General features: G+C 41.7%; 2 protein-coding genes across 25 annotated transcripts in view; one reads left to right on the top strand and one right to left on the bottom strand.

The window, feature by feature from the left end:
- The window catches only part of SESN1 (sestrin 1), a 108492-nt gene extending 106545 nt beyond the window's left edge, over window positions 1–1947 (bottom strand). For all 5 annotated transcript variants that reach the window (XM_081526769.1, XM_081526767.1, XM_081526761.1 and 2 more), the window contains exon 1: window positions 840–1947. Coding sequence is in view for 3 of the 5 variants with exons in the window: in XM_081526761.1 (XP_081382887.1) it covers window positions 840–1118 (279 nt within the window). In the remaining 2 variants the exon portion in view is untranslated. The remainder of the gene's footprint in view (window positions 1–839) is intronic.
- A 271-nt stretch (window positions 1948–2218) lies between these two features.
- CEP57L1 (centrosomal protein 57 like 1) overlaps window positions 2219–19572 on the top strand; it is an 86228-nt gene continuing 68874 nt past the window's right edge. For 10 of the 20 annotated variants that reach the window (XM_081526788.1, XM_081526777.1, XM_081526790.1 and 7 more), the window contains exon 1: window positions 2554–2606. The gene's annotated coding sequence lies outside the window, so the exon portion shown is untranslated. Of the gene's footprint in view, window positions 2390–2553; window positions 2607–2995; window positions 3565–5460; window positions 5497–19572 lie in introns of those variants that run through there. The other 10 variants (XM_081526786.1, XM_081526785.1, XM_081526787.1 and 7 more) reach the window with 4 other exon arrangements.

Raw genomic sequence — 19572 nt, 5'->3', positions numbered from 1 at the left:
AAGAGCATTTCGACCGTTCTTAATTTCCAAAAAGCCTTATTCTTAAAAAAAAAAAACCTTCTAATAATAAAAAATAAACTGAATATGCACAAGCAAAAGGAAAACTGTAACATTCTTAATCTTTTACAACTTAAATAGAAATGTATGTGAGAAAGAAAACAATCAAACTTAGGCAAACACAGAGAAAGCTAGTTAAGTAATTGACCATAAGAATCTATCACTCACTCAACCTGGATCCAATTTTTCAATCTGCAGATGTCAGCTTCTTTACAACATGGGCTTTTATTATTTATATAATTCTTTCTTTCAGAAAAGAAAGGTTGCATTTAGGAAACAGATTCTGGGGGGTTTTGTTTTGTTTTTAAGAACAAGAGAAAATTGTTTCACCAGTTATCTCGAACAAGCTGACTAGGAAACATTTAATATCCTTTATCATTTTAGAAGCTTTTAAACGTGAAACCTTCCACATAGAACATTGCTTGTAACAATATGAAAAGCATACTGGCTACAGTTGCAACAACATGTAAAAATGAATGTAAAGAAAAGCAAGTATTTACTTGTAATTAACTGTAATTTTCACGTATTTTTCCCAGGAAGAATGCATTTCTGCTAAAACTCTCTAGAAAGAATAGTTATTTAGTTGTACTTGAAAAGTACTTTTACTTTAGTTCACCTTGTTCGATTTTAACCCCAAATTAAATGTTTTACAGAACACTCTAAATTTAAGGTAATTCAAATTATAACAACTTAAACTTACTTGAACCAAATACAAAGTGAATATCTGCAAGTAAACTTCACTGTACTAGATAAACAGTTGTACTTAAAATGCTCTTTCTTACCTGGACGCTCTTCAGAATAAACTCACTTTTCTCTCTTACATCTTTAAAGGGACACCTCTTAGAAAGCATAAGCAGATGAGCAAGAAGCTTATTCAATCCATCCAAAGAAACCGCATTTGAAAGGCCGTCTGCTGGACGATAAGGTGCCTCTTTCACCAAACGAAGACACTCGGTTTTTCTCACAATGATTTGCCTAATGTTTTCCAGAGCTGTCTCTCTAGTAGTTGAATCTCTACTGCACAGTCCATCCCATCTCACTTCATTCTCTCCTTCAGCCATGACAACGGTGGAGTTTTTCCTTTGCCGTCTTCAGTTAACTTTCAGCATGCCCCCCAAAGCACTTTATATTTTTAAAACGAGAAATGTAAGAATAAAATCAGAGAACTAGAATCGTCATGAAAAAATACGTCTGGGTGACATTTGGAACCAGAAGCGTCTCTTCGAGCTACAAGACAGAGCTCGCCCTCTCCTTCTAGCCGGAGGGGCAGTCTTCTGGCCAGAGACTGGAAAAAAAAAGTTGGCAAGTTGAAACCTTACAGCGCTGGCTTTGCTGCACAGCCAGTGTCGGGAAAGTGTTCTTCTGCGACCCGCGGGGTCAGCGGATATCCTCACGTTGGGGAGCTGTCAAACCCGTGCTCTGCCCAAAAAGGCTGGTAACAGTTGAACGCTCTCCAGCCATTTGGTGTTTTTTGTCAGTGCAGCCACGGTGTTCTCGGGAGCGTTCCCACCCCGCCCCTCCTCCGGCACCAGTCCCCGCCTTCCGCAGCTCCTCCCTCCCGGCCGGGCGCTGGCTGGGAAGGCTTGCCGAAGCCTGGCTCGCTGGCCGCCACGGCCAGAGACCCTGACGCTCCCGGGGGGCGGCAGCCTTGTGCAGCAGCTGTCTCGATAGCGTTGGAGGAAAAGCGTCTCCGGCCCTGTCGGTTCCGGGTGCCCTGGGCAGACGCCGCTTCTGTTCCAATCCTTGCGTCCTCGCCCACCGCCCTCCAAGCCAAACGGGCACAGGGCAGCCCCGCAATCCCCGAGCGCGGGGCTGGGCCGCGAAGCTGGCGGAGCGGCGGGGCCCGCGGCGCAGAGCCCGCCCCTTCGCCCAGCCTCATCTGTGGGGCTCGGCCCAGAGGGCGGGAGCGGGGAGGGAAGATGGGGGCCTTACCCCCCAGCCCCTCCCCTTTCTCCGCCCGGCACAAACCAGGAGCCGCCCCTGCCCCTGCGCCCTCTTCCCCGCCCTAGTAGACGCGACCCGCGGAGGCAAAGCCATTGGAAAAAGCCCCGCCCACCCACAGGCTACCTCCAGACCCCAAGTCCGCGCGCGGCCGCCAACTGCTGCCGGTTGCTACGCAAGCGTGACAGCGAGCAAGGCGCATGCGCCTTAAGAGGCACTTACTCTGCGCCGGAGAGCGTTTTCTATCCCCTGGCATTTGGATTCTTTGGGCCGAAAAAGGGGGAAAAAAGAAAGTAAGGGGAGGTTGAAGTACGCTATCACAGACAACACAAACAGGGAAAAGAAAGTGTGCACAGACGTACACCTGGGAGTGCCTGAATCTAAGTTTAAGGTCAGTCTAAAAATAAGAACGCTGTCTTTGTTACGCCAAACCCCAAATTTAAGGAAGCAAGGCGTGCTCCCATTGACTTCTGGGAAAGGTAGTTTGGGTGCTGCCTGCGCCTTTCGTTTGCGACAGAAACTACAGCCCCCAAGAGCCACTGCGACATTGCCTTTGGCGGCCTGCGAGCCAACGGTTAGCGCTGACAAAGATTGAGAGCGTCGGCTTGGTGAGCACTGTGGGCTTGGCTGCCACTTTACTTTGACAGGATTTTTTTTCCCTTCCTCCATTTCCTCTGGGATTTTAGAAACCGAGCCATCTAGGACTGTAAACCTTAGTCCAGGGACTTCTATGAGTAATCTACGTTGGGAAGGACTAGTCCGGGTGCCCAGTTCTTCCGCCTCGAGGCGAGAATTTGGGAATGGTCGCTATCCTGAGGGTCGGAGGGTGCGGCGTAAGGCTAGACAAGAGGGATGCTATGGAAACCGGTGCTCCACGGTGCTGCCTCTGCTTACGCCCTGTCAAGCGGACTCGCGCGTAATGGATTGGGTACCCCTGTGCAATTGCGGTCTTTGTTTGCCATTGTGCAGGGGTGTTCTGTGCTTTACTTGCTGAAATGACACCCCAAGCCATGCATTCAAAGAGAGCTGTCAAATCCATTTTGTATGAGACTGAAGGGGAAAGAATCCCTGGCATTCCTAAATATGAATTTTTGCAGGCCTTAAGGATACCTTTTGAAAAGAATCTCCAAAATTTAGTATGTTTAAAAGATTCAATCGTTTGTTTACAAATTACCATTTGAGTCATTCCTCTAGAGGAAAGTCAACGTTTGAAGGGTTGTCAGTGGTTGTTCAGTCGCTCAGTCTTTTTGACTCGGCGACCCTATGGACGTCTGCACGCCAGGCAATGGACTGATAACCAAATTAGATTTTAACTCTTTAAAGTTGCAGAATAGATGTGTCTCTAAACATTTAGCCTTGTTAGGTACTAAATATACAACAGTGGAAAAGACATCTAATTAATGGTTAAACACACAGTACACACATTAAACATACAGCACTATGACATTATTGGGATGGACAGAAAGAAGATCACTTAGCCAAGTTTTGGAAAGTTAGGGAAATCTTCATCTCGGGGAAAGAGGGCCAGAAAAACAGCATATGGTGAAGCCCTGAGTGAAAGAGAAGGTAATTTCAGAAAACTGCAATAAGCCGAAGTCATATATATTTTGGAAGATATACCTTTTTGTATATTGATGTATTTTCAAGCAGCAAGTAGAATGGTACTGTGAATTTTCCAGATGGTTTCTGAAAGTGACCTATCTTTGAAAAGATAGTTCTGATGAATTGGTTTAATTTGGAAAGCCTTCAACATTCTAAGATTACTGGTTTAAATCAAAATTTTTTAAAAATGAGAACTTATGAGTATGGTTCAGAATCCAAAAAAGCTGTTTTTTTCTCTTCTTTTTGAGGGACTCATCCTCCTTTGTCCAACCTACAAAGGGTAGGGTAGTTTCTTAACTCCAAGTCTCCTTTTTACTGTGTAATTGAATATGATCTCATTCGTAGCTGTGGTTTCACCACCACCTGTGACTCTTAAATGTATAGCTCCATCCAGCTTTACCTTTGAGCTTTGTTATATACATCTCCAAGATAGGTCTTGGATAGCTCACAAGCACTTCAAACGCAGCAGGCCTGAAACCAAATGCATGGTTATCACCTCTGATTGTTCTCCAGTGTTCCATATTTTACTTTAGGGTAACTCTAACTACTTGTGATGAAAATTTGAAATCTAATCTTTATTCTTGGTTTCTTAATGTGCTTCTGCCTCACTGTTACTCACTGTTTCACTGTTCACTGAACCCAGAGTAGGGAAGGCGCGAGCAGGAAAGCTGTAAGAAAGCTCAAGGAGCCATAGAAACTGCAGACATGTTTATTCTCTTTTAACTGGTGTAGCAACCATAACAGCAGACACACTGGATTCTCTCATGGTGGACCCAGTAGACACAGCTATACCATAGCTGCAATGGCTTTTCAGTTGGAGCTTATGTATGTTTACAGAGCAAAAGTGGCCAGTGGCCAAGCGGGTACATCTTGACGTGCATGCTCAGTGCTGTAAGTGATCTCAGCTGTTACATAACCATGTATTTACGAAACATGGGTCAATAGCAAGAGGCGTGGGGGCGAGAGAGCTTGACCACCACCATCTTGGTTAATTTGCTCCTACACCTTCATACATGTGTAGCCAGATTATTGTTAAGTCTTATCAATTTTATCTCCCAAACACCCATCAAATCCATCCTTTTCCTTGCATCTACATAAGCAGTCTTTTCTAAACTGCCATAATCTCTTGCCAAAACCACTGCAATAGTAATTATTCAGCCTGGGGTTTCTCCATTAATTCTCCACACACCAGCCAGAATAATCTTTTTGAAATGCAAATTTCTCTTCAAACTATGTAGTGATGTCCTATCTTAATCTTAAAGGCAAAATTTCTTTATAAAGCCTAATGTCATTTGGCCCCTTTCCACCACACCTAGCATACCACTCTCCAACTTTATGTGCTTCAGTCATGCAGATCTTTTAGTCACTGGTTCTCCTATTCCTTTTTATCCATTTGTTCACTCAACAAGTATCTGTTGAGTACCTACTATGTAATAGGACATTGATGTTATACTACTGAGCACAATATACAAAAGTTCTTACTCTCATAATTTTGCATTCTACTAAGGAGATATAGACAATAAATATGTGATATATTGGGAGTGAAGACAAATGTAGTGGAGAAAAAGAAGAACCAACTCAGAGTGGGAATAGAGAGTGCCAGGTTTTGGGGGGCAAGTTTCACTTTTAATGAGGTGGTCAGAGACGATCTAATCAAGAAGCAGACATTTGAGGGGATCTGAAATAGGAGAAAGTCATGCAGATGCCTGGAGTAAGAATGTTTCTATGAAGAGAACAGCCAGTACAAAGACCTGCAGGTCCTCACATTTGACAAATAGCAGTGTGGCAAGAGGGGAGAATAGCATGAGGTCACAGAGGAAGGAGGTCATGTAGATGACTGAAAGAAATTTTGACTTTTTTGATTGAGTCAGGAAGCTGTTAGAAGATTTTGAGCAGGTGGGTTGCATAATCTGACTTTTTAAATTGATTGCTTCTTTTAAATTGTGTTGATCGTGGACCACGGAGAAGCAAGGGTAGAAGCAGAGACACTTATTAGTAAGCTAAGATAATAGTCCAGGTGAAAGATGTTAGTGGGAGTGGGCCAGGGTAATGACAGTAGAGGCAGTGGGAAGAGGCCAGAGTCTGGATGTATTATGAAAGTACAGCCAACAGGTTTGCTGACAGATTGGCTGTGAGGTTTTGAGAGTACAAGAGTCAAAGATGATTACAATTTTTTAGCTTGAGCAACTAGAAGGAAGGAATTGCCAGTGTAATGGGAAAGTCTCCAGATTTGTGTTTGGGGGTAAATGGGTAGATCAGGAGTTTAGTTTGGCCATTTTATATTTGAGATGACTCTAAGATATTACAGTAGAGATACAGGGTAGACAGTTTGGTAAATGAGTCTGGAGATGAGGGTAAAGATCTGGCTATAGATACAATTTTGGATTTCACAGTAGTTCCCTGCCTGCCTGCCCCCCCACCCCCCGCCCATGCCAGTAGTGTTTTGATAGTAGGTAAAGACTGAGAATAGTTGATATCACAGAAAGAGGCACTCCATGGAGTCTGGGTCAATTTGGAGTTACCTGCAACTGATGACTATGCAAGAGTGGCCAGTGAACAGAGAGAAAAACCTAAAGCATGACATCCTAGAAGCCAAGTGAAAGTGGCTGAGGAGGAAGGAATGCTAAGTTATGTTAAATGCTGCTTTAAATCAAGTGGTATAAGGATAACTGATCCCTGCATACAGCAACATGGAGCTCACTGAAGATCTTGAAAGGCAGAAGGGTGTTTTATTTAAGAGAGAATAGAAGAGCTGGGCTTCCGTGATAGCTCAGTAGGTAAAGAATCCGCCTGCAATGCAGCAGACTGCACATCGTTTCCTGGGTCAGGAAGATCCCCTAGAGAAGGGATGGGCTACCCACTCCAGTATTCTTGGGCTTCCCTTGTAGCACAGCTGGTAAAGAATCTGCCTGCAATGCGGGAGACCTGGGTTCAATCCCTGGGTTGGGAAGATCCCCTGCAGCAAGGGAAAGGCTACCCACTCCAGTATTCTGGCCTGGAGAATTCCATGAACTGTATAGTCCATAGGGTCACAAAGAGTCAGACACAACTGAGCAACTTTCAGGAGAAGAGCTAGAGACACTGAGTATGGATGCAGCACCTCTGGTACCATTTTCTTTGTTCATACTAGTCTCTGACTCCTGTGCTGTAGATCTGTGGTAAAATATCACTTTCTCAGAGGAGTTTATGGGCTTCCTTGATAGCTCAGATGCTAAAGAATCTGCCTGCAATGCAGGAGACCTGGGTTTGATCCCTGAGTCAGGAAGATCCTCTGGAGAAGGGAATGGCTACCCAGTCCAGTAATCTTGGGGTTTCTCTGGTGACTGAGACCATAAAGAATCTGTATGCAATGTGGAAGACCTGGGTTTGATCCCTGGGTCAGGAAGTTTACCTGATTTGATTAAATGCCCCTGTTACATACTCTTACTGTGCCCTATACCTTTACTTGCTGCTGCTGCTGCTAAGTCGCTGCAGTCGTGTCCGACTCTGTGTGACCCTATGGACAGCAGCCCACCCGGCTCCTCCATCCACAGGATTCTCTAGGCAAGAATACTGGAGTGGGTTACCATTTCCTTCTCCACCTTTACTTGCTAGTAAGTTACAAATGTAGTTTTACAGTTGTTAATGTGATAATTTGATTGAAATATGTCTGCTTCTAAAGTGTTAGCAAGCAAGAGCAGCAGCTGTGCCAGTTTTTGCAAATCACCTCCAGCTGAGTACAGTACTGCACAGAATGAACTTTGTAAATATTTGGAAGAATGGAAGAAAAATGTTAATGTCAGAATTTTCAAAGGTGTTGCATATTTACCTGTTCACAAAAACATGAGATAATTAATGAATGGAAGAAGGTGTTTTATAATGAAACATTTTAGAAAAGTAGTCTTAACAGAGCAAACTTTTATTGCTAGTAAATTGTAGTGTTCACCCTTATGAAATTGGATTTGCTAATAATTTTTACCATGTTCCTACATATCTCATCCTGTTATAAGATAGTTACATGTATTTATAGTATAGAGTAGAGGATGGGGCTTCTCAGGTGGCCCTAGTGGAAAAGAATCCTCCTGCCAATGCAGGAGACACAAGGGATGTGGGTTCAATCCCTGGGTTGGGAAGATCCCTTAGAGTAGGAAATGGTAACCCATTCCAGTATTCTGGAAAATTCCGTGGACAGAGGAGCCTGGTGGGCTACAGTCCATGGGCTCGCAAAGAGTCCGGCATGACTGAACACAAAGTGGAGGATATATAGAGGAGTTCCTGCTTTAAATGAATAGTGCTCTAGTCAAGGAAAAGGCTGCTGGCTTTACTCCAACAAGAGGACTTCACTATGAAATTCATTGATGAATTAACTAAAAAACCACGGCTCCTAAGTCTTTTTTTTTTTAAACAGGTATACCTGTTTTTATTGTTCTACACAAGTAATGCTTTTTTTTGCAAATTGGACGTTTATGGCAACATTGTATTGGGCAAGTACATCTGTACCATTTTTTCTACAGCATTTGCTAACTTCATGTCTCTGTCACATTGTGGTAACTGTCTCAGTATTTAAAATCATTATTATTATATTTGTTATTCTAATCTGTGGTCATTGTTTTTTTTTAATAAATGTATTTATTTTAATTGTAGGTTAATTACTTTACAATATTGTGGTGGTTTTTGCCATACATCGACATGAATCAGCCACAGGTGCACATGTGGCCCCCCCATCCTGAACTCCCCTCTCACCTCCCTCCCCACCCCATCCCTCTGGGTTGTCCCAGAGCACTGGCTTTGAGTGCCCTGTTTCATGCATCAAACTTGCACTGGCCATCTGTTTCACATATGGTGATATACATGTTTCAGTGCTGTTCTCTGAAATCATCCCACACTCGTCTTCTCCCATATAGTCCGAAAGTCTGTTCTTTACATCTGTGTCTCTTTTGCTGCCTTGCATCTAGGATCGTCATTACTGTTTTTCTAAATTCCGTATATATGTGTTAAGATACTCTATTGGTATTTCTCTTTCTGCCTTACTTCACTCTGTATAATAGGCTCCAGGTTCATCCACCTCATTAGAATTGACTCAAATGCGTTCTTTTTTATAACTGAGTAAAATTCCATTGTGTTTATGTACCACAACTTCCTTATCCAGTCACCTGTCGATGGACATATAGGTTGCTTCCATTTCCTAGCTGTTGTAAACAGTGCTGCAATAAACATTGAGGTACATGTGTCTCTTTCAATTCTGGTTTCCTCGGTGTATCTGCCGAGCAGTGGGATTGCTGGGTCGTATGGCAGTTCTGTTTCCAGTGTTTTAAGGAATCTCCACACTGTTCTCTGGCTGTACCAGTTTGCATTCCCACCAACAGTGTAAGAGGGTTCCCTTTTCTCCACACCTTCTCCAGCATTTATTGTTTGTAGACTTTTTGAGGGTGGCCATTCTGACCAGCGTGAGATGATACCTCATTGTGGTTTTGATTTGCATTTATTTAATAACGAGTGTTGTTGAGCATCTTTTCATGTGTTTATTAGCCATCTGTATGTCTTCTTTAGAGAAATGTCCATTTAGTTCTTTGGCCTGCTTTTTGATTGGGTTGTTCATTTTTCTAGTATTGAGCTGCATGAGCTGCTTGTATATTTTGGAAATTAATTCTTTGTCAGTTGTTTTGTTTGCTATTATTTTCTCCCATTCTTAAGGCTGCCTTTTCACCTTGCTTATTGTTTCCTTTGTTGTGCAAAAGCTTTTAAGTTTAATTAGGTTCCATTTGTTTTATTTTTGTTTTTATTTCCATTACTCTGGGAGGTGGGTCATAGAGGATCTTGCTGTGATTTATGTCAGAGAGTGTTCAGCCTGTGTTTTCCTCTTAAGAGTTTTATAGTTTCTGGTCTTACATTTAGATCTTTAATCTGTTTTGAGTTTATTTTGTGTATGTTGTTAGCGTTCTAGTTTCATTCTTTTACACGTGGTTGACCAGTTTTCCTAGCACCACTTGTTGAAGAGATTATCTTTTCTACATTGTATATTTTTGCCTCCTTTGTCAAAGATAAGGTGTCCATAGGTGTATGGATTTATCTCTGGGCTTTCTACAAGGCTCCTAAGTCTTGTATACTTACAAACACAGTCTTGGTAAGTGCAAGATACACATACACACTTGACTGATGAATTCATTAGGATGCCAAATTATTGATATACTTTGAGATATTTGTCAAGTAGATAGCATACTGATTCTCTGACTAAGGGGTTTTCTCTATAGGAAAATTATATGAGAAATCACCAGGTTGCTTAGGAGCTTAGAATCGGAACAAAGGAAATTAGATGTATGTTGTGGTCACTTGATAGCATTAAGCTATGAGAACCTCTACAGCAGAACTTAAGATTGCCTCCAGTTTTCGCCTCTCTAGGCTGCTTTTTCCATTGTTTGACAACTCTTCTTTTTGATGAACACATTCTGTCTTTAAATATGTTGAAACATTTATATTGTAACCTAGTCTCTAGTCTTGGAGCCATTCTGTATCTATAAGCCAACTTTGCATATATCTGCTTTGGTCCATTATGTACGGATTGATAGTTTAGCCCTCAGAGGGTAATCTTATTTCTAAGTTTTCATAGGCCCCATGTGTCATATGGGGATACAGTGATTTTGAGCTCAGCAGTGAGGTCTGAGCTAGAGATGTATATTTGGAAATTATTAGAATATTTTGTTTTATTTTGCTTTTAGCCTACCATGTCTATGTGCTTCTATGTTTCAGGCACTATGTTAAATGCTTTGCACATATATTATTTTATCCTTACATAGCTTAAAAAAAAATGCTAGAGTTGATGCAAAGCTTACTCATAACCATTGTGTTAGTGTTATACTCTAACCATGGGAACAACTCAATTGGCTATGGTGAAAATGCAGAATAAGAGCCAGGATAGTCTGAAACTGGGCTTCCCAGGTGGCTCAGTGGATGCCCACTTTCACCACTACTATTCAACATAGTTTTGGAAGTTTTGGCCACAGCAATCAGAGCTGAAAAAGAAATAAAAGGAATACAGATAGGAAAAGAAGAAGTAAAACTCTCACTGTTTGCAGATGACATGATCCTCTACATAGAAAACCCTAAAGACTCTACTAGAAAATTACTAGAGTTGATCAATGAATATAGTAAAGTTGCAGGATATAAAATTAACACACAGAAATCCCTTGCATTCCTATACTCCAATATTGAGAAAACAGAAAGAGAAATTAAGGAAACAATACCATTCACCATTGCATCAAAAAGAATAAAATACTTAGGAATATATCTACCTAAAGAAACAAAAGACTTATATATAGAAAACTATAAAACACTGATGAAAGAAATCAAAGGGGACACAAACAGATGGAGAAATATACCGTGTTCATGGATTGGAAGAATTAATATAGTGAAAATGAGTATACTACCCAAAGCAATCTATAGATTCAATGCAATCCCTATCAAGCTACCAATGGTATTTTTCACAGAACTAGAACAAATCATCTCACAATTTGTATGGAAATATAAGAAACCTCGAATAGCCAAAGCAATCTTGAGGAAGAAGAATGGAACTGGAGGAATCAACCTGCCTGACTTCAGGCTCTACTACAAAGCCACAGTCATCAAGACAGTATGGTACTGGCACAAAGATAGAAATATAGATCAATGGAACAAAATAGAAAGCCCAGAGATAAACCCACGCACATATGGACACCTTATCTTCGACAAAGGAGGCAAGAATATACAATGGAGAAAAGACAATCTCTTTAACAAGTGGTGCTGGGAAAACTGGTCAACCACTTGTAAAAGAATGAAACTAGAACACCTCCTAACACCGTACACAAAAATAAACTCAAAATGGATTAAAGATCTAAACGTAAGACCAGAAACAATAAAACTCCTAGAGGAAAACATAGGCAAAACACTCTCCGACATAAATCACAGCAGGATCCTCCATGACCCACCTCCCAGAATATTGGAAATAAAAGCAAAAATAAACAAATGGGACCTAATTAAAATTAAAAGCTTTTGCACAACAAAGGAAACTATAAACAAGGTGAAAAGACAGCCTTAAGAATGGGAGAAGATAATAGCAAATGAAGCAACAGACAAACAATTAATCTCAAAAATATACAAGCAACTTCTGCAGCTGAATTCCCGAAAAATAAACGACCCAATCAAAAAATGGGCCAAAGAACTAAACAGACATTTCTCCAAAGAAGACATACAGATGGCTAACAAACACACGAAAAGATGCTCAACATCACTCATTATTAGAGAAATGCAAATCAAAACCACAATGAGGTATCATTTCACACCAGTCAGAATGGCTGCTATCCAAAAGTCTACAAGCAATAAAGGCTGGAGAGGGTGTGGAGAAAAGGGAACCCTCTTACACTGTTGGTGGGAATGCAAACTAGTACAGCCACTATGGAGAACAGTGTGGAGATTCCTTAAAAAACTGGGAATAGAACTGCCATATGACCCAGCAATCCCACTGCTGGGCATATACACCGAGGAAACCAGAATTGAAAGAGACGCGTGTACCCCAATGTTGATCGCAGCACTGTTTACAATAGCCAGGACATGGAAGCAACCTAGATGTCCATCAGCAGACGAATGGATAAGGAAGCTGTGGTACATATACACAATGGAATATTACTCAGCCATTAAAAAAAATACATTTGAATCGGTTCTACTGAGGTGGATGAAACTGGAGCCCATTATACAGAGTGAAGTAAGCCAGAAAGAAAAACAACAATACAGTATACTAATGCATATATATGGAATTTGAAAGATGGTAACGATAACCCTATATGCGAGACAGAATAAGAGACACAGATGCATGGAACAATTTTATGGACTCTGAGGGAGAAGGTGAGGGTGGGACGTTCTGGGAGAATAGCATTGAAACATGTATATTATCATATGTGAAACAGAACACCATTCCATGTTCGATGCATGTGACAAGGGCTCAGGGCCGGGGCAATGGGATGATCCAGAAGGATGGGATGGGGAGGGAGGTGGGTGGGGGGTCCAGGAGGGGGAACCCATGTAAACCCATGGCTGATTCATGTCAATGTATGGCAAAAACTCTTACCATATTGTAAAGTAATTAGCCCCCAACTAAAATAAATAAATTTATGAAGAAGAAAAAAAAATTAGCTATAAGCTCAGTTGTGTAAGCTTTAAAATTCATTTTGAGTAGAATCAGTTTCAAGAGAGGGTGTAAATCAACCCCAAACAAGGACAGCTCAAGAATTTCTCTATTGGATCTACTTTAAGGACTAGACAACTTGTGTTGCTTGCATAATAGACAACACTCTGCTTTTAATTTAAATATATGTGTGTGTGTGTGTGTATATATATATATATATTTATATATGACGTAGATATATTTATATTGTATGTGGGTATGGGAGGCCAACAAGGATTGTGAGTCATGCATGTGTGCATGCTAAGTCACTTCAGTCAGCCTGGCTCTTTGCAACCCTATGTACTGTAGCCTCCCAGGCTCCTCTGTCCATGGGATTCTCCAGGCAGGAATACTGGAGCGGGTTGCTATTTCCTACTCCAAGGGAACTTCTCAATCCAAGGATCGAACCTGAGTCTCTTGTGTTCCTGCATTTGCAGGTGGGTTCTTTATCACTAGTGTCACCATATTTATGTATAACATCGATATATAAATATTGTATGTGGTATGGGCTTCCCTCGTGGTTCAGTGGTAAAGAATCTACTGCAATACAGGAGACTAGCAGGAGACATGGTTTTGATCCCAGGCCAGAAAAATCCCCTGGAGAGGGAAGTGGCGGCCCGCTCCAGTATTCTTGCCTGGAGCATCCCGTGAACAGAGGGACCTGGTGGGCTGAGTTCATGGGGTTGCCAAGAGTCAGACACAACTGAAAGACTGAACAACAAATGGGAAGCCAATGAGGATCATGAGCCATGAGAATGTCTTAAAGGAAACTCCCTGATCTTTGGGCAGTACCATCAAATCTAGAACACAAGAAAACTGAATTTCAAGAAATGGATGTGATTAGAGTCCAGATGTTCAAGCTGTTTCTTTTTTTTTTTTAAATAAATTTATTTATTTTAGTTGGGGGCTAATTGCTTTACAATATTGTAGTGGTTTTTGCCATACATTGACATGAATCAGCCATGGGTTTACATGTGTTCCCCATCCTGAACCCCCCTCCCACCTCCCTCCCCATCCCATCCCTCTGGGTCTTCCTGACCTGCATGCAGGTTTCTCAGGAGGAGGGTCAGGTGGTCTGGTGTTCCCATCTCTTTCAGAATTTTCCACAGTTTGTTGTGGTCCACAAAGTCAAAGGCTTTGGCATAGTCAATAAAGCAGAAGTAGATGTTTTTCTGGAATTCTCTTGCTTTTTCAATGGTCCAGTGGATTTTGGCAATTTGATTTCTGGTTCCTCTGCCTTTTCTAAAACCAGCTTGATCAAAATCAAGCCAAGCTTGATCAAACCAGCCAAAATCCTCTGGACCATTGAAAAAGCAAGAGAGTTCCAGAAGAACATCTATTTCTGCTTTATTGACTATGCCAAAGCCTTTGACTTTGTGGACCACAGTAAACTGTGGGGAATTCTGGAGGAGATGGGAATGCCAGACCACCTGACCTGCCTCTTGGGAGGCCTGTGTGCAGGTCAGGAAGCAACAGTTAGAACTGGACATGGAACAACAGACTGGTTCCAAATAGGAAAAGGAGTACATCAAGGCTGTATATTGTCGCCCTGCTTATTTAACTTGTATGCAGAGTACATCATGAGAAACGCTGGGCTGGATGAAGCACAAGCTGGAATCAAGATTGCTGGGAGAACTATCAATAACCTCAGATATGCAGATGCCACCATCCTTATGGCAGAAAGTGAAGAAGAACTAAAGAGCCTCTTGATGAAAGTGAAAGAGGAGAGTGAAAAAGTTCCTAAACTGAGATACTGAGTCACATGTTATGTTCTTATACCTCTTTATTTGATCATATCCTTTTAGGCTCAAGTAAAGAGCTCAAATAATCACAAAAAAAAAAAAAAATGCTAGAGTTGATGCAAAGCTTACTCATAACCATTGTGTTAGTGTTATACTCTAACCATGGGAACAACTCAATTGGCTATGGTGAAAATGCAGAATAAGAGCCAGGATAGTCTGAAACTGGGCTTCCCAGGTGGCTCAGTGGTAAAGAATCTGCCTGCCAATGCAGGAGACACAGAAGACATGGGCTCGATCCCTGGCTCCTGCTTGGAGGAGGAAATGGCTACCCATTCCAGTATTCATAAACAGAGGAACCTAATAGATTACAATCCATGGGGTTGCAAAGAGCCAGACATGACTGAGCATGACACAAGCATGAGTGAGAGTCTGAAACTAACCAGAGAAGAAAGAGAATAACCCGGAAATGGGCAACCAGGAGTTTTAAAATTTCAAGAAGAAATGACTAGTCAGCTTGTAGAATGCTACTCACTTTTCTGCTGCAGCTGCTGCTGCTAAGTCGCTTCAGTCGTGTCTGACTCTGTGCGACCCCATAGACGGCAGCCCACCGGGCTCCCCCATCCCTGGGATTCTCCAGGCAAGAGCATTGGAGTGGGTTGCCATTTCCTTCTCTAATGCATGAGACTGAAAAGTGAAAGTGAAGTTGCTCAGTCATGTCCGACTCTTAGCGACACCATGGACTGCAGCCTATCCGTCCGTGGGATTTTCCAGGCAAGAGTACTGGAGTGGGGTGCCATTGCCTTCTCCGACTCACATTTCTAGAGAGCTAAAGTTGCTGAATGGTTTGACAGTAGGTAGTCTCTGTTATCCTGCAGTGTATGCATCTGGCACATATTCCCATAATAATATTGAATTATTAAGATTCAATATTGAGCTCAAGAAATATTGAGCTTCCCTGGTGGCTCAGTGGTAAAGAATCTGCCTGCAATGCAGCAGACACAGGAGATGCGGATTCAGTCCCTGGGTTGGGAAGATTGCTTGGAGAAGGAAATGGCAACCCGCTCCAGTATTCTTGCCTGGAAAATCCCTCAGGGTCGCAAAGAGTTGGACATAACTGAGCACGCACGCATGCTGAATTGAGATAAAGATTGATTGACTTGGGATGGCCTATAGGGTAAAACCATAGCAGCTCCCTGAATATAGGAGAGTCTCTCCTAAAGGACTGACATTTCCCTTGTTCAGCTCTTCCAAAAATGTAGGTTCCAGATCAGGAAAATACAGCTTGGATAAAATGATTTACCTAGGTGGGGATAGGTAACCCTGGATTCTTCTGGGCTTCTCTTTCCTAGGTTTAGTCTTTAAGGAGGGGTTATTGTAAGCATGGATTCTTATTCACCAGTTGTGGGTAGATCAGGAACTATCATAGAATAGGGCCTAAAAAGCCCAGAGAGAAAAATCCTAACTTTTAAGATTCACTGCCTGATTTCTTTTTTGATGTCTGTATTTTCTTCTCTTTTATTATCTTCTGGCCTTGGTAAAGTTTTATTTAAATATTGTAACTTTATCTTTGCTGTATCAAGATATATAAGGGAGTCATAATCGTAGATCTAACAAGGCACAAGCATTATAAGGGGAGCAACACTCTTCTCTCAACAAGGCTAGTGAAGAGGGACAGTGATAATGAGATCTCCAAGGGGAAAGTCAATATTGAAGACAAGAACTGGAGCTCATGGATTTAACTCATAAATTGCCTTTCTGCGTGTAGAGATTCTTCTTTCATTGTCAACCTTAGATCTCAGTTTTATTTATTAAAGAAGGCAATGCCATTTTCCTTCAGTGACCTTTTTCATTGTTAGGGAATGGAGGAATGAAAGCCCAGTATTTGCATTCATTTGTTCAGTCAACGAGAATTCGATCCCTGGATCAGGAAGATCCCCTGGAGAAGGCAATGGCAACCCACTCCAGTATTCTTGCCTGGAAAATCCCATGAACAAAGGAGCCTGGTGGGCTACAGTCCATGGAGTGGAAAAGAGTCAACATGACTTAGTGACTAAACAGCAGTTCAGTATTTATTGAAAACCTAATATGGCCACACTCTATGTTTGGCACTGAGTATACAGCAGCATGGGCTTTCCTGGTAGCTCAGCTGGTAAAGAATCCACCTGCAATGTAGGAGACCCCGGTTTGATTTCTGGGTTGGGAAGATCTCCTGGAGAAGGGATAGGCTACCCACTCCAATATTCTTGGATTTCCCTGGTGGCTCAGTCCAGAGAGTTGAAATAACTTTCCCCATAACACATAGCTAATAAATGGCAGGCCCAGGATGGAATCCATATCTATCTGCTTCCTGATAAAGAACTGTTAGTGGTAACTCTTTTCTCATTGCAGATTTTTTTTCTTTTTGGTCCTAAGTGTAGAGCTCAAATACCAAATTAGAGCTCAGATGTTCATTCAGCCTTCCCTGAAGAAAAACTTTCTGCTTTCTTGAGGTGCCACCTTATCAGTTCCAATTGTTTAGCCTCTTCTTTACAGTTGTGCTTAAAATGAAAGAATCATAACTTAAGCTGAGTTCTTTATCCCTTTGTACCCTTATTGTGTTTAATATCTCACTGTCAGAAAGCCTCAAGGGTCTTAACTTTTAATAGTAGCCCAGCTCAAGCTTTAACAGGGCTGAATTAACAACTTCTGATATCCATCACAGTGCAGTTTTTTTAATTTTATCCATAAAAACAGATTGCAGCTATGGCATGAGCTCTTCTTTTTTTTTGTAATTTTTGGCAAGTCTCTTGGTCTTTCTGGGCCTCAGAGACTTTGACTGTAAAATGAGGGGAGTTGGACTATATATTTTTTCTTTTTTTCTTAGCAAAGTCCATAATTTGCATTAGGGTTCACACTACATTTTATGGATTTTGACGAATGCATAATGTCATTTATCTATCATTGCAGTATCGTATAGAATAGTTTCACCACCCTAAAAATTCCCTGTGCTCCTATCTTTTCACACTTTCGTCTCTCTCCTTGAATAATCTGCCTGCAGTGCAGGAGACCTGGGTTCGATCCCTGGGTTGGGAAGATCCCCTAATAGAATGGAATGGCAACCCACTACAGTATTCTTGCCTGGAGAATCCCATGGACTGAGGAGCCTGGCGGGCTACAGTCCATAGGGTCTCAAAGAGTCGGGCATGACTGAACGACTAACACTTTCTCCCTCCCTAAACCCTTGGCAACCACTGATCTTTATACTATCTTTATAGCTTTGCTGTTTCAAAATGTCGTGTGGTTGGAATCATACAGTACGTAGCTTTTTCAGACTGGCTTCTTTCACTTAGCAAATATACATTTAAAGCTCCTCCATGTCTTTTCATGGCTTGATAGCTTATTTATTTTTATCACTGAATAATATTCCATTGTGTGGTTGTAGTTTATCTATTTGCCTGTTGAAGGACATCTTGGTTGCTTCTAGTTTTTGGCAGTCATGAATAAAGATGCTGTGAACATTTTGTGCAGGTTTTTGTGGACATAAGTTTTCACTTGTGCAGATTTTTTGTGGATATAAGTTTTTATTTGGATAAATAGCTAGGAGCATGATTGCTAGATTATATGGTAATCTTATTGTTGTTATTTTTGTTCAGTCACTAAGTCATGTTTGACTCTTTGTGACCCCATGGACTGCAGCATGCCAGGTTTCCCTGTCCTTTACTATATCCTGGAGTTTGCTCAAACTCATGTCCATTGCATAGGTGATGCCATTCAACCATCTCATCCTCTGTCGCTCCTTCTCCTTCTGCCCTCAATCTTTCCCAGCATCGGGGTCTTTTCCAATGAGTTGGCTCTTTGCATCAGGTGGCCAAAGTATTGAAACTTCAGCTTCAGCATCAGTGCTTCCAGTGAATATTCAGGGTTGATTTCCTTTAGGATTGACTGGTTTGATCTCCTTGCTGTCCAAGGAACTCTCAAGAGTCTTCTCCAGCACCACGATTCAGAAGCGTCAGTTCTTTGGTTCTAAGGCTTTTTTATGGTCCTATTCTCACATCCGTACATGACTACTGGAAAAGACCATAGCTTTGACTATATAGATCTTTGTTGGCAAAGTGATGTCTCTGCTTTTTAATATGCTGTCTAGGCATGTCATATCTTTTCTTCCAAGGAGCAAGCGTCTTTTAATTTCATGGCTGCAGTCACTATCTGCAGTGATTTTGGAGCCCAAGAAAATAAAATCTGTCACTGTTTCCCCTTTTCTCCCATCTTTTTGCCATGAGCAATGGTACTGGATGCCATAATCTTAGCTTTTGAATGTTGAGCTTTAAAGCCAGCTGTTTCACTCTCCTCTTTCACCTTCAACAAGAGGTTCTTTAGTTCCTCTTTGCTTTCTGCCTTAGAGTGGTATCACCTGCATATCTGAGGTTGTTGATATTTCTGCCAGCAATCTTGATTCCAGCTTGTGCTTCATCCAGCCTGGCATTTTGCATGATGTACTCTGCACATAAGTTAAATAAGCAGGGTGGCAATATACAGCCTTGAAGTACTCCTTTTCCCAGTTTTGAACCAGTCAGTTGCTCTATATCCAGTTCTAACTGTTGCTTCTGGAGCTGCATACAGGTTTCTCAGGAGACAGGTAAGTTGGTCTGGTACTCCCATTTCTAAGAATTTTCCACAGATTGTTATGATCCACAAAATTAAAGGTTTCAGTGTAGTCAATGAAGCAGGTGTAGATGTTTTTCTGGAATTCCCCCCCCACCTTTTTTTTTTCTATGATCCAATAGTTGTTGGCAATTTGATCTCTGGTTCCTCTGCCTTTTCTAAATCCAGCTTGTACATCTGGGAGTTCTCGATTCACGTACTGCTTAAGCTTAGCCTGAAGGATTTTGAGCATTCATTTGCGAATATGTGAAATGAGCACAATTGTACGGTAGTTTGAATGTTCTTTGGCATTGCCTTTCTTTAGAATTGGAATGAAAACTGACTTTTTCCAGTCCTGTGGCCACTGCTGAGTTTTCCAAATTTGCTAGCATACTGAGTGCAGTCCTTTAACAGCATCATCTTTTAGGATTTGGTATA

This window comes from Giraffa tippelskirchi, chromosome 9 (genome assembly GCF_054371585.1).
Source record: "Giraffa tippelskirchi isolate mGirTip1 chromosome 9, T2T-mGirTip1v1.2.pri, whole genome shotgun sequence".
Classification (NCBI taxonomy): Eukaryota; Metazoa; Chordata; class Mammalia; order Artiodactyla; family Giraffidae; genus Giraffa; species Giraffa tippelskirchi.
This window is presented reverse-complemented; position numbering and strand designations above follow the sequence as displayed.